At 66.3% G+C, this 12688-nt stretch overlaps 1 protein-coding gene across 3 annotated transcripts in view; it reads right to left on the bottom strand.

Annotated features, from left to right (window-relative positions):
- Nucleotides 1–12688, bottom strand: part of FAM193A (family with sequence similarity 193 member A) — a 101189-nt gene that overhangs the window by 26298 nt on the left and 62203 nt on the right. For 2 of the 3 annotated variants that reach the window (XM_036018129.1, XM_036018136.1), the window contains 7 exons: nucleotides 11192–11316; nucleotides 6865–7018; nucleotides 3538–3615; nucleotides 2303–2415; nucleotides 1987–2229; nucleotides 1500–1653; nucleotides 1211–1390 (listed from right to left, as the gene is read on the bottom strand). In XM_036018129.1, coding sequence (XP_035874022.1) covers nucleotides 1211–1390; nucleotides 1500–1653; nucleotides 1987–2229; nucleotides 2303–2415; nucleotides 3538–3615; nucleotides 6865–7018; nucleotides 11192–11316 — 1047 coding nt within the window. The remainder of the gene's footprint in view (nucleotides 1–1210; nucleotides 1391–1499; nucleotides 1654–1986; nucleotides 2230–2302; nucleotides 2416–3537; nucleotides 3616–6864; nucleotides 7019–11191; nucleotides 11317–12688) is intronic. The other variant, XM_028503860.2, reaches the window with a different exon arrangement.

Here is a 12688-nt window from a genome sequence, read left to right as displayed (position 1 = left end):
TGGTAAACTGGAATGCACCAAAATGAGAAACTTGTGCTCTTCAAAAAGCACCATAAGAAAACGAGCAGCTGTGCCCAAGGCCGAGAGAAAGCACGTGCAGATCACACACTCGACAAGGGACTTGCGCCAGCCCAGGAGCAGCTCGCACGACTCGGCGCCGGGACAGAGGACAAACGAGCACACGGAAGGCTGCCCGACTGGGCCCATGGGAGAGATGGCGGCGACCGGGCCCTCCAGGGGTCACCGAGTCTCATCAGGAGGGCACAACTCCAACACGGTGACATGGGCCTCTTCGAGGGGCTGGGGGAGGCCACCGGCGACCCGCCCTGGGGACACAGCTGCTCGTGCACGCAACGTCCGACGGGTGAGGTCGCTCGCGAACAGCTGAGCTGATCAACACAGTGTCCGTCAGCAGGGACCACGGAGAACAAGACCCAACTTGGCTGTGCGTGCACGGACACACGACGGACCACGGGCCGCGGCGGAGAGTGCAGGCGCGCACTGTGCACAGCCGGCCAGGCCCCCGCCGAGCAGGGAGCGGATGGGACTGTGCGGCAGTAAGCGCTGGGAGCCCACGGGGGCCGGGTGGGGGGTTAGAGGGGCCAGACAGGGTGGATGGGCCAGCTGGAGGTGCAGGGCTGCGCTCCGCCCCCTTGACTGCCAGGACCAGGTTTGCACCAGCCATTGAAACGCATGAACTAGCCAAGCATCCTGACCTCGACTTCTTGTGCCTTTCATTTAAAAATTGCTCGAACACGTTATAACACTGAGAAAGTATAATTGCCTGATAAGATACCCTCACCTTTGGGTAAAATAAAAAGAGTTATCTTCCAGGGTAAGAAAACTCTTTTAACAAAACTAACCTTTGCTGGAATTTTACCATTCCACTATTCTATCTTATTAAAAACAACAGCAGGTCTCCCCTCAGCTTCTATAAAGACGAAATCCCGATGACATCTAGAGTCCACACCGACTGGGGTGCTGCAAAACCACGATGCTGCAGACAGAACTCAGGCGAGAGAAGAAGACTCGGACACGGCTCCGGGTCCTGGGGGTCCTCGGTGAGGCACCTCGGCTCTCCCCAGGGTGGACCTTCGGGGGTCGCTTGACAAGACCCGACCCTGCATCGACTGCTCCCCAAGTGTGGGGGGAACGGGCACAGAGCAGGGGGCCCTCAGGCAACGGTGAGTTCAAAGCGGTGAAGCCGCACCTGCTGAGCGGGGTAAGATGGGGGGGGACTGTCCGCTTTGCTGTCCTCCGTCCTGGGGTTCCCGTTCCCTAGGGCCGTGCCTTCCTGCGGGGCTCCGGGGGGCTCCCCGCTACTCCCGCCATCCGGCTCTTCGTCGTCGGCCTCTGAGGAGCTGCCGCTGCTGCTGCTCACCTGCGGGGACTTAACGACAGGCAGAGCACCGTGAGGAGCCCCTCGCCTGGCCGCCGCCCCTCGCCTGGCCGCCGCCCCTCGCCTCTGCCGGCGGCACGACGACACCGCCACGGCGTACCTCGTCCTTCAGGGCCATGTTCTCCCCGCCGCCGTTCAACTCGCTGTGCAGCCCGTTCATGCTGGCCACCACCTCGGCGTCGCTGTAGCTGCTCAGCGGGTAAATGTCCGCGAACTTGGCCGACAGCGGGGCCACGTCTTCGTCGTCACTGCAGCTGAGGCAGCAGGGGGCGGCCGTGAGCCGCTCTCAGGGGCTCAGGCGACACCCCCCCCCCCACTCCGCTCCCTTCAGAGGCCCCACCCCGCGCACCGCTCCGGCCTCCCGACGTCGCTGGGGAGCCTGAGCACGGAGCGAGGGCCGGGCGGCTCGCTCGCGCCAGCTGGGGGAGCGCACGCTCCAAGGGGGAGTACGCAGGAGCCGCGGCCACCTGCCCCGAACGAGGGCTGCGGCTGCCACGGGGGCAGCGGTCTCAAGTCGGTCAGGGTCTTAAATGTCTGCTCTCACAAATGTCACACCTCTGACACCTTCTGACGAAGACGCAACTCACAAGGCTGGTGCGGGGCCGCTGTCCGCGAGGACGAGTCTGGGGCGCTGCTGCACGGTGACCGGGGAGCTGGAGCCCGACCCCGAGCTCGCGGACGACACGCTGGGCGGGCGCATCTCAGAGACGCAGTCGGGAGCGGAGCCCGCCTGCAGCGGCAGCTGGTGGGTGTGAGCGTCGCTGGGGACGGGGGGGTCCACGATGCCACACGTGAGGATGTGGGAGAGGCTGCAGTCGTCGCAGGCACACCTGAGAGGGAGGGGATGGTCACTGAGACGGCCAGGGCCCGCCGGGCACGCCCCACGGGCCTCGGGCGCCTCACCTTCTGCGGTAGTGGCAGCTGGGGCAGTCAGGCACGCTCAGCCGGGACGACAGCACCTGCCTCACGGCGTCCGTGAAGTTGTTCTCGCCTGTGACCGCCTTCTTACTGGTTAACTAGAGGGAAATGTAAAGCAGGAGGTTAGGTCTGCAGGACGAGTCTCCTGCTACTACGTGTCTCCTGGTTTTCCAGTCATGCTCATTGAGAAACTGAGTCCACAGCTTCTTGAGGTTGGACAGGGCCAAGAGTCTGCAGGCAGAGCCACCCGGGCCAGCGATCAGCCACCCTGGGTGGGCTCCCCGGCTGACGCCTGCCCCCCGCTCTCCCGAAGCCTGCAGTGCGCTGGCACGAGCTGGGCCCCCGCAGCAGCACAGAGACGAGCCCCCGACCGCGAGGGGCTGTGGCTCAGAGAGAGACGGGCAGGAGGGAGAAGTGTGGAGCCAGAGAGAGGTTCGTGCAGAGCGCTGCGCGGGGCCACGGCGCCCAGGCCTGAGCAAGGCCGGGAGGAGGCCGCGCTGGCGGTGCTGCCAGGAGCCCGGGGACAAGCACCAGCGGGGCGTCCCTCTGACACCTCCCGAAGGTCCGCTGACCCTGGGCCAAGCGTGTGGCCTGGCGGGTCTGCGGGCTGTGCACCCCGAGGGCGGAGGCGGGGCGGAGGGCTCGGCTGTGAGGACAGCTGGCTGGAGCCAACACCAGCAGCAGGAAGGAAGACCGGCCCCGGTGAGGGGTCCGGGAGCTGCCCAGGAAGTAGCACCCAGACCTGCCAACGACTAGGTGAGCACCTGCACTTCAGAAGGAACCAGGACCGGCCCCGACCATGGGACACTGGCAGCTGGAAGGGCCTTCTGGCCGGACAGAAGCCACGTGGGGAGGCTGGGGGGGTCAGGTGTGCGAGCCGGAGACAGGGCCCTCTGTCCACCTGTGGTGCCAGAGAAGACCGCGGGGGTGAGAGGGCGAGGCCAGGGAGACTGAGACAGCCGGGGAGCCGCAGCGGCGTGAGCGCCGGAGCCGAGGGAAGCGGGTTTCCAGGACGCTCAGCATCCTGAGGCAGCCACAGCGGGGAAGGGCGGGCCCCGAGTCGAGGGAGGTCGGCGAGCGCGGTGGCCTCCCCGGGTCACCCCACGCGCCTACACTGGACACGGCACCGCCCGCCCGGGAGGGGAGTGTCAGGCTCGCTGAGTTGGTGTTTCAGAGCCACTCGCCGCGCAGTGAGCAGCGGCGCCGACCCACAGCCTCACCTGCTCTTCGAGGAACCGCCGCTGCCTGAAAACCTCCCAGTCTTCCGCCAGCGCGCGCGGCTTGGTCTTCACCGTCATCTGGGGGGAAGCAGCAGAGCAGGCGCTGAGAGCCGGGAGGCGCTCCCCGGGCCTCTCCCCAGGGCCGTGGGGGTGACCCACGTGGAAGCGCCGCGTGGACGAGGGCGGGGCGGCACGGCCACGCCGCTGACGCCGTCTCCATGCCGGCGCTGCTGGCCGACTGGCTCCCAGTCCCTGCAGGCGCGGTGCCCACGGCGGGGAGAGCCGGAGTGAGAACCAAGGGGGTCATAGGGGCCCGCCAGCGCCGGGGGCAGGTGTCTGGCGCCTACCGAAGGCCCATGCCGTGTCTTGGCGCCTTGGCGCCCGGGCGGCGCACAAGGGAGGGTGACGGGCGCCGCCCGGGGGGGCCATGGGCCGAGAGGACCACCCCGAGGGTGGGCAGGTGGGCGGGCGGTGGCCGAGGGCACTGGGCCGGGAGAGCAGCGCAGACGCAGAGGGCGAGCCCGGAGGAGTGCTCGGAGGCGCGCGAGGTGGTGCGGTTTAGGTGCGTGTGCTTGGCCACACTTCACAGAAACAAACGGAGGGAGAACCAGGAAGAAGCTACAGGCACTGCCTTCCGTTGGAGGGTGAGGCTGTGACGCGAGAATCGATCTTGGTGTTTTATAACCAAATACACTCCATCCCACTGGCGACAAAATGCTCCCGCTAAGCCCTTCCGAACAAGTGAAGAGTGACTTCATAACATAAAGCTCACACCCTGGGAAAGAACTTCCAGTGGTTCAAACCACCAGAGAAGAAACTGATGCTGACGTAACTGACAACGACAGCCCCACAAATCCCGTTTTATAACATGTGCCCACGTTGTAGCAAACACACAGGTTTGGGCCGACTTGAGAGCAAACAGAGCAAAAAAGACCGAGAAGTATGCGTTCGGTGTAAAAAGACAAAATAACGTAAAACAAGAAACCACCGAACACGGTGGGAAGGACTCAAAAGTAAAAGCCGAAACCGTTGGGAAAACACAGTTGCAGATGCTGGCGCTGCCCGTCCCTTCCGGGCTGACCCGCAGGGCAGGGGCTGCACAGAGCTGGGGGGGTGCAGGGGGGGGCAGGACGGTGAGAGGAGAGTCCTCGAGCTCCGCACGACTGACTCCCCTCCCGGCTCCCAGGGAAGGGCCGCCAGCAGCGCCGCGGGCCATGCGGCTGGGCTGGCACCGCTTAAAATGCTGAGTCACCCAGGAACAAGCTTTTCGGATTTCCCCTGGCGACGCAGGCCTCCTCTGAGTCTCAGCAGCTCTGTGGGCACTCCGTGGGGACGGCAGGACAGCAGGCACGCTGCCCTCTCGTGACCTCTACTGGACAAAGTGCTCTCTCTGAAGCGTGGCCACCAGAGGCAGCCCAGGGGGCCGGGGTGTCCTCACCCCACACCTCCCCGTGAGCACACGCTGGGGCTCTGGCCCTTCCTGGGAACGCCGTGGACAACCTCCCAGGCAGAGAGCCATTTGTGAAACTCCCTCACAGAGCAGAGAGCCCAGGCAGACTAATAATGCAATGTGAACGGAAGGGGCAGTAAGAGATCAACAGTCCTGCCCTGGCCAGTGGCTCAGTTGGTTGGAGCATCGTGCTGCACACCAGAAGGTTGTGAGTTCAGCCCCTGGCCAGGGCACGTGCCTGGGTTGCAGGTTCAATCCCTGGTCTGGGTGCACAGAGGAGGCAAACAATGTCTCTCTCTCTCTCCTCCCCCTTTCTCCTCTCAAATCCATCAACACATCCTTGGGTGAAGATTAAAAAACAAAACAAAACCCTCTAGTCCTGTCCCTGCTGCCTGCAAAACAAATCAAGACCCAAAGTTTAGCGGGGGTTTTTAGAACACCCTTTATAGAACAGAAAACTTAAAGTGCTCCCCCAAACCGGAAACACGGACAGTTTCTCAGTTTGTTCCCTGAGACTGGCATGACCCCCACATAGAACGGACAAGCCCTCCAGGACAAGCCCTGCACTGCACCCAGCACCCCTGTGGGGACACAGGGACCCCAAATGGAGCATCGGCTAGTCAGTCCTTACAACGGATTGAAGTAATGTGCCACGATCTAGTAGGGTGCTTGAAAATTCTCATCTGCGTTTGGAGAGAAAGGAAAGGAGGAAGAGAGAGGCCTCAGTCTGCTGTTCCTCTTAGTGATGCACCCATTGCCGGCTTCCTTTCCGCGCCCTGACCCGGGATCGAACCCACGGCCCCGGCGCACTGGGCGGACACTCTGACCGCCGGACCTCTGGCAGGCTTCCATCCCAGGGACGCACAGTGTCTGAAGATTAGGAAACCTAGTCTCTTAGACCTTTCGGAGATGTGGAAAAGAAAAAAAACACCATACAAATTCAACGTCTATTCTTGTTTTTACAAAAATAACCTTCACAAGCTAGAAAAAACTTCAATTAGCTAAAAAGCATCAGAAATCTGTGTGGCCAGCACCAGACGACGTGCGATGCCCGAGCACGCCCGTTCCCGTGCTGCCGCTGCGACAAGGCTGTCAGCGCTCGTGGAAGGTGCCGTGTCTCCGGGAAGGTTCCCGGGGACCAGCCATGAAACATGCAGCAGCCACGGCGTCAGGTGCGAGGGCGGGACAGCACCTGGCTTCCCTGTGCACTCCAGCAACAGCTACTAGGAAGCTCATCCCAGCAGCCCACCCAGAGCTGGAAGATTTGGGGTGCCACTCACCAGAGCCCCCCCAACCACCCACCCCCTGGTGTGACCACAGTGAGAAGGGTGTAAACCGTGCTGCCGCAACCCAGGACACACGCCCAACCTCACAGGAGATGCACAGAGCGTCTTCTCGGACGGGAAGGCTCAAACTGGGCCCAGTGTCTGGCTACGCAGACACCCCTGGGGGTTCCAGGAGACCCTTGGTTCCCTCTGCAAGCAGATGCTGCTATCACAAGTTTGAAAAGGGGACGCAACAGTGCGGGTGGGCTGGGGGACCGCCCGGAAGCCCCGGCTCCTGCCGCTGGAGAGGCCCCGGCTGCCGCAGCACCCCGCCCTCAGGCCCCACCTCCACCAGGAGCCCTGCTTCTCTGCTGCCCCTGCCCCCACTGTCAGCCACCGGCCCCACGGCGACCTGCCGCCTTCAGGCTGGCACCCCCTTTCCGTCTGGCCGGCCGGCCAGGGGTGCAGAGAACAGGTCCCACAGGCCCCGCTGCCCCGTGCGTCCCAGGCTCCGGAGGGCACGGCGCTCAGTGACGGGCCAAGTGCCGAGGCTCTGCAGCCCCACCCCCTCGAGGGCCGCCCGAGCGCACCCCCTCCCGCCCGCCCGCGCACCCGCACCTGCTCGTCGACGTAGGCGTCGATCCGCTTCTGGCACTCCAGCCACTCGGCGGCGACGCCGCGAAGCTCCTCCTCGGAGCGCTGGAACCGCTGCAGCAAGCTGCTGTAGGCGTCCTCACCGCAGGTGTCGTGCGTCGTGCTGCCCAGCCTGCGGGGACAGGCCTTTCAGTGCGGGGAGGGTCCCGAGGTCCGGCCCCAGGCGCGGCCCCGAGAAGCAAGGGCCCCCAGGACCGAGAGGACAGAGAGGGCGGAGAGGACAGAGAGGACAGAGAGGGCGGCGGCCGGGCGGTTCGCTGCGCCACACGCAGTGCCGCACAGAGCAGTCGGGGGGTGGCGCAGCCCGGACCTGGTCCCCAGGCGAGGTGGGACAGACACCCTGGCCCGAACCACAAGATGTAGCCGTGCCGTCACCCGCTCTGTTCTGTGCCTTGTAAGGACACAGCGACACGGGAGGGAAGCGGGGACACGAACAGGAGACACAGGACGCGCCCGTGTCTGCGAGAGGACACGGCTGGGGGCGGCCGGAGAGGCCTGTGCGAGGACCAGGGGGCCTGCAGCTCCGCGCGGGAAACCGCTTGCTTTCGTGGTGCTTAAACACACCAGCGTCTGAACCAGAACCACCGCACGTGAGACTCGTGGACGAGGGACTCCAGAGACGAAGACGAGTCTGCCCCTGCCCGGAGCACGTGCGGGGCCGACAGCCGACGCTGTGGGGGGTGGGGGGCTTTGGCAGCTGCGCACCCCCCCCGCCCCTCCCCCAGGACCAACACCACAGCGATGGCCTCCTAGTCCCGGGCACCAGGCGCCCAGGTGCTCGCCGCCGTGGAGAGGAGGCCCAGCCGCGCACGCAGGCGCGCAGCCTGGCCCTCATGAGCTGAGCGAGGTGCAGCTGCGGCGTGGTGCCGCCGTGTGCGAGGGGCGGGCCCGGGAGACCGTCCAGAAGCGCCTCCTCCTCCTCCTCGTGACTTTCCACGCTTCCCGAATTTTATCGCGGTGACAACAGAGCACGGTCACACTAAGGGTGCACACACAATGACTTCCAACCAGAGGGCGGGAAAGGCTCCTCGGCCTCGTCCCCAGGCGCCCGCTGGGGAGACACACCTGTGCTGACCCCACACCGGAAACGCGCTTCCAGAGGGCCCGGCGGGGTCCGGGGCAGGGCAGCCAGAGGGAGAGGGACAGGGAGAGACGCTGACCCCCGCAGTGACCCCCCCAGTGACTGGGGCTGCTTCTGCCCTCGGGACGCTAAGCTCCAGACACACACCCAGAGGCACCCCTGGGGTCTACAGAGGCCCAGAGGCCCTGACAGCACCCTGCTCCGGCAGCCAGGAGGCAGGGTGCCTCCCCACTCCTGCTCACCACAGCCTGACAGACAGCCGCTCTTCACGCCCCTGCCCCCGGCAGCCAGGACAGGGGCAGGCCAGGGAGCACTGGCCTCTGCCCACCCGCACGCCTCAGCCCCAGGAACTGCAGGTGAGGCCCGCTTGTCCACAGGGTCTGCGGGGGCCCGCGGGGACGCCCCCCGGGGGGGCACCGCAGCGCGGTCTGCAGGCCCAGGCCCCCAGCCCAGCCCAGCTGGTGGAGTCCCGAGGAGACAGGCCCCGGGGTCCAGAGACGACGGCTCGGCAGACAAGTCCCCGCCGACCGTCCCCTGTGCACGAAGGGGACAGCGTGTGGACTGCCGACATCGACGACACACGCTGGGCAGGGGATGGAACGTGACCAAGAGGATGGAATCAAGTCAGTCCGAGGGAGCTTATTTACGACCCTAATCAGAATTCTCCCCGACGATCAGCGTTATACACAGACCACAAAACGAAGACCACAGTGGAACCTCGCTACACACAGCCACAGCCACGAACAGGCAGACGCAGCAGGCTCCCAGCCCAGCCACTGGGATGGAGGCGGAGTCTGACGGAGCTGCTGGGTCCTGCCTCCACCCCCGGGGCTGCAGCCGGGGCCCTGCCCCGGAGCAGACCGGCCCTAGTCTGTGCCATGGAGGAGGGGTGGGGCCTGCAGACGAAGGGGTCTCCAGACACACGCAGCAAAGGGGCAGGGCTGTGAGGCAGGCCCCTGCCCACAGTGACAGGGCTTCTGTTCGGGGAGGCGGAGAGTTCCAGAAACAGGTGCTGGTGGCCCCACCCTGTGGGTGCTCCGTGCTGCGGAGGGGCACACTCGGAGCTCGAGGGGCCGCGTGTCACGTCACTGCACTGCGGCTGCGGGAGCGAGCCCCGCACCAGCACACCGAGAGGGGTGTGCTCTCCGCGGGGGCCTGTGCGGTCACAGCGCGCACCCGGCACGCCTGCTGCGGAGGGGAGCGGCCCCGCCCCACAGCTAACGCGAGGCAGGCCTGCGGGCATGCGCGCTGCAGAGGGCGAGGACAGGCCGGGCCGTGCCTGCCGGTGCCCACGCGGGGAGAGGCGCCCACGCCCACAGGGGCGCGCAGGGGACTGGCCTCCGGTGGCCAGGACAGGTGGCACCTGCGGGACACCGCCCGTGAACAACTCATTAAGGGACACACTGGTTCGGTGTCGTCCTCCGGATCTCCGTTTCACTTTATCGCACAGCTGAACAGACGCGGGCCGGAGACAGAGTGTCACCATGCAAGCAACAGTGGGTTCCTCGGGCCGCCTAAGAGGCCATGACCTCAGGGTGTGGGGTTCACGTACAACCCACAGGGGTCGTACAGGGAACCCCCTCTGGGTGCCCAGCCCTCAGGGACCACTGCGCGCCCTTGCTCCCCAGTGGCATCCCAGTGTCTGCTCCCCGCCCCTGCCTGCCCCCAAGAGCCAGGCCCGGCCCCAGGGCTCTGGTTCGAGCGTGAGCAGCTTCCCCCACGGGGAGCGCAGGAGAAACCCGATGCGGGGCGCAGAAAACAACGGCGTGCCGGGACACACGCCGGGCTCCTGGCGCCGCTCCCGTCGGAGCACGGGCCGCTCACACTCACGGGCTCAGCAGGCCAGCACAGAACCACCAGGGGAAACGGGCTGCACCCTCGGCACCCCTCCTGCCAGGACGTGGGTCTCCGCAGCGTGCTGGTGCGGGCGGGACGTCCTGCATGGGGACAAGGTCCGCCTCGCAGACGCGTGGCTTCAACTGTCCCCGACTCTCTTTTCCAGGGGGGACACCAGGCCTCCGTGCCGCCCCGGGGGAGGGGCCGGCGGCGTGCAGAGGGGACCACCAGGGCCCAGGCCCCCTGCGGCACCACTGTCCCCCGGCCTGCTCGTCCCTGACGCGCTTTAGTGACCGCCCAGGAGGCCGTGCCCCACCGGGGCGGGACACGCAGCGGGCAGCTCGACCTCGGACTGGACCGAGGAGCACGGGAAACGCAGGCTGGGTGTGCGCCTGGGCCTCAAGAGGGAGAACAACTGGTCTGTAGGTCAACTACGACAGTAACTCATTTACTTAAAAATAACTGCCAGCCCTGGAGCGGTCATGGGTTCGATCCCCGTCAAGGCACACTCCTGGGCTGTAGTTCGGCCCCCAAGTGCGTGTGTGGGGGGCATGTGAGAGGCAACTGATTAATGTTTCTCCCTCACGTCCAGGCTTCTCTCCCACTCTCCCCCTCCCTTCCTCTCTAAGAAAGTAATAATGATAGTAACTTCTGTTCTTTGCGAGTTGGGTCCAACTCCCAATAGGGCATTTAAATAAGCACAACCGCACCTGTGCTGTCACTACGATGCACCTGGCGTGCGGGTCCACTCGGGGGGCCCGCAGACAAGGGGGGGAACCGGCAGCCCGGCCCCGGGCTCACCGACAGCAGGCGTCTGGGCAACGTCCCCGGGCACCGTGCCCGGTGCGCCGGCCACGGCCCTCACGGGGGCAGGCGCCCAGGGTGCCCTCTGCACACGCAGGAAGGACCGCGCTGAGGACGAAGACGCTGAGGGGGCGTCAGAGACACCCAGTGTGGCTGACCCCGTGCCCCGTGCCCGGGAGCCTCCCTGCCCCTGAGACCCACAGTGCAAACCCCGCCCCCCCCGCCCGCCTGCCCCCGGCACGTCCAATGCCACAGCAACGGCGACAGCATGGCCCCCTGGCCGTGCCCGGGGCTCGTCCAGGGAGGATGCCGTTTCCCGCCGCGTCCCCGCATCCCTGAGGAGTCTGTGGTGCCACACTGAGCAGCACGGACGCTGGGCCTGTCACTCGAGTACAGCCACGTCACTCGGGTGTGCAGCCTCCTGGCCCGACCGGCTTCCCCGGGACCCGAGGCTCTCCCGACGGGACCGTCCGCACGGCAGTGGTGTTCAGAGGCGCACCGCCACACGCGGGGGCGGGGCCCGGCTGCCGCACCACGGGGCACACGCACACGAGGACGAAGTACCTGATCTGAGACACCAGCGCTGGCAGGTTGCTCTGCAGAAGGGGCTCCGAAAAGACCAGGTTTTCAAACAGGTGCTTGTTGTGCAGTTCCCACGTCACCTGGAACTTTTTCAAGTGCTCGTTTTCCTAGTTAGAAAAATAAATAGAAGACGCGCTGCGTTGATGACGCCTACAACTCCCCCGAAGGACCTCCTCTCCCCCTCCGCCGGCCCCGGCGGCACGGGCCCAGAGCCGTCCGAGGACGAGGAGCCGCTGCCCCGTGCGGTGGGCACGCAGGGCGGAGACCCCCCCGGCCCCCCGGCCGAACGCGCACACAAACGAAAGGGGCGGGGCCCACGCAGGCGAGGAGGGGCAGGGGGAGAAGGGGACGGCTGCGCGTGCTTGGAGGTCGCTTCTTACAGTTACGCTCTCCCAAGTATCAACACCCCGCCCTCCGCAGCCCACACGCGTGCAGGCCCCTCCACGACAAGGGACAGCCGTCCCCGGGCCCGTCGGGAGCAACCTCCCCTTTCGACGGAGGCCAGCGACCCCTGAGTGACGCCGGTGCGAGGTCAGGCCTGTCCTCCCTAACAGACCTGGAGAAACGCACCCCTCGGTTCAGGTGACGGCCTGAGCACCCGGGAGCGTGCTGGCCACCGCGGAGAGTGGCATCAGGGGAGACAGGTGCCAGCCCTCACCGCGAGGGGACCGGCCGGGGCAGCGTGTTCCTGTCCCCACGGGCCGCCGCACTGCGATGGGCCTCCCTGTGACGGTGCAGGAGCTTGTGTTCCAGCGGCCTGCGGCGCTGGGGGGCGGGGGCTCCCGCCCTGACCAGGGCCTGCGCGGGAACTGCCCTCCCCCACACTGTCCCTGCGTGCCCCTTCAGAAACGGGTCCCTCGGGGATGACACACAGCGGCCTCTGCCCGTGCCCCCTCCCGCCGCCTGCAGACGTCAGCAAATGCCCCCCAGGGGGCGCTCCGTCACTCGTGCCCCGGGAGCACCGGCACCCACTCGACGAGGCTGCACGCACGCTGTGCGCACACGCGGGCCGGCGCTGCTCACCAGTTCCCGGGGCCGCCAGCCGGAGCTCTGGGACAGCTGCACCGCTCCCGGCCCCTCCTCGGTGCCTCGCGGCGCCCTGGCTTGCTCTCGCACTGCCCGCACCGCGACGGCTCGCCCACACTCCACACCCGGCACCTCTCTGAGCCGCGGGGCGACACAGGGAAGCGGGGCGTGTGGGAGGCCGGGGCCCAGGACCGACACTCAGCCCCTGGCCCCTGACCCGACGTGTCTGTGAGGTCATGGCCACAGCTGGCAGCGTCGAGAGGACAGTGTCACAGGCCTCCAGAGGCCAGTCTGCGCAGGAGCCGGGCCAGGGACAGGAGCGGAGAGTACCACGGCGGCCCGTCTCCAGCGGCACCCGGGGCAAAAGGAGCAGGCCCGAGCCGGTTCACGACTCGTCTCCGAGACGAAGAACAGGCAGGCGCTAGGGCAGCTGCAGACCAGGCCCTGGGGGTG

This window comes from Phyllostomus discolor, chromosome 1, assembly GCF_004126475.2.
Source record: "Phyllostomus discolor isolate MPI-MPIP mPhyDis1 chromosome 1, mPhyDis1.pri.v3, whole genome shotgun sequence".
NCBI lineage: Eukaryota > Metazoa > Chordata > Mammalia > Chiroptera > Phyllostomidae > Phyllostomus > Phyllostomus discolor.
Note: the sequence above shows the minus strand (reverse complement) of the source record. Positions and strands in the feature narration are given on the sequence as shown.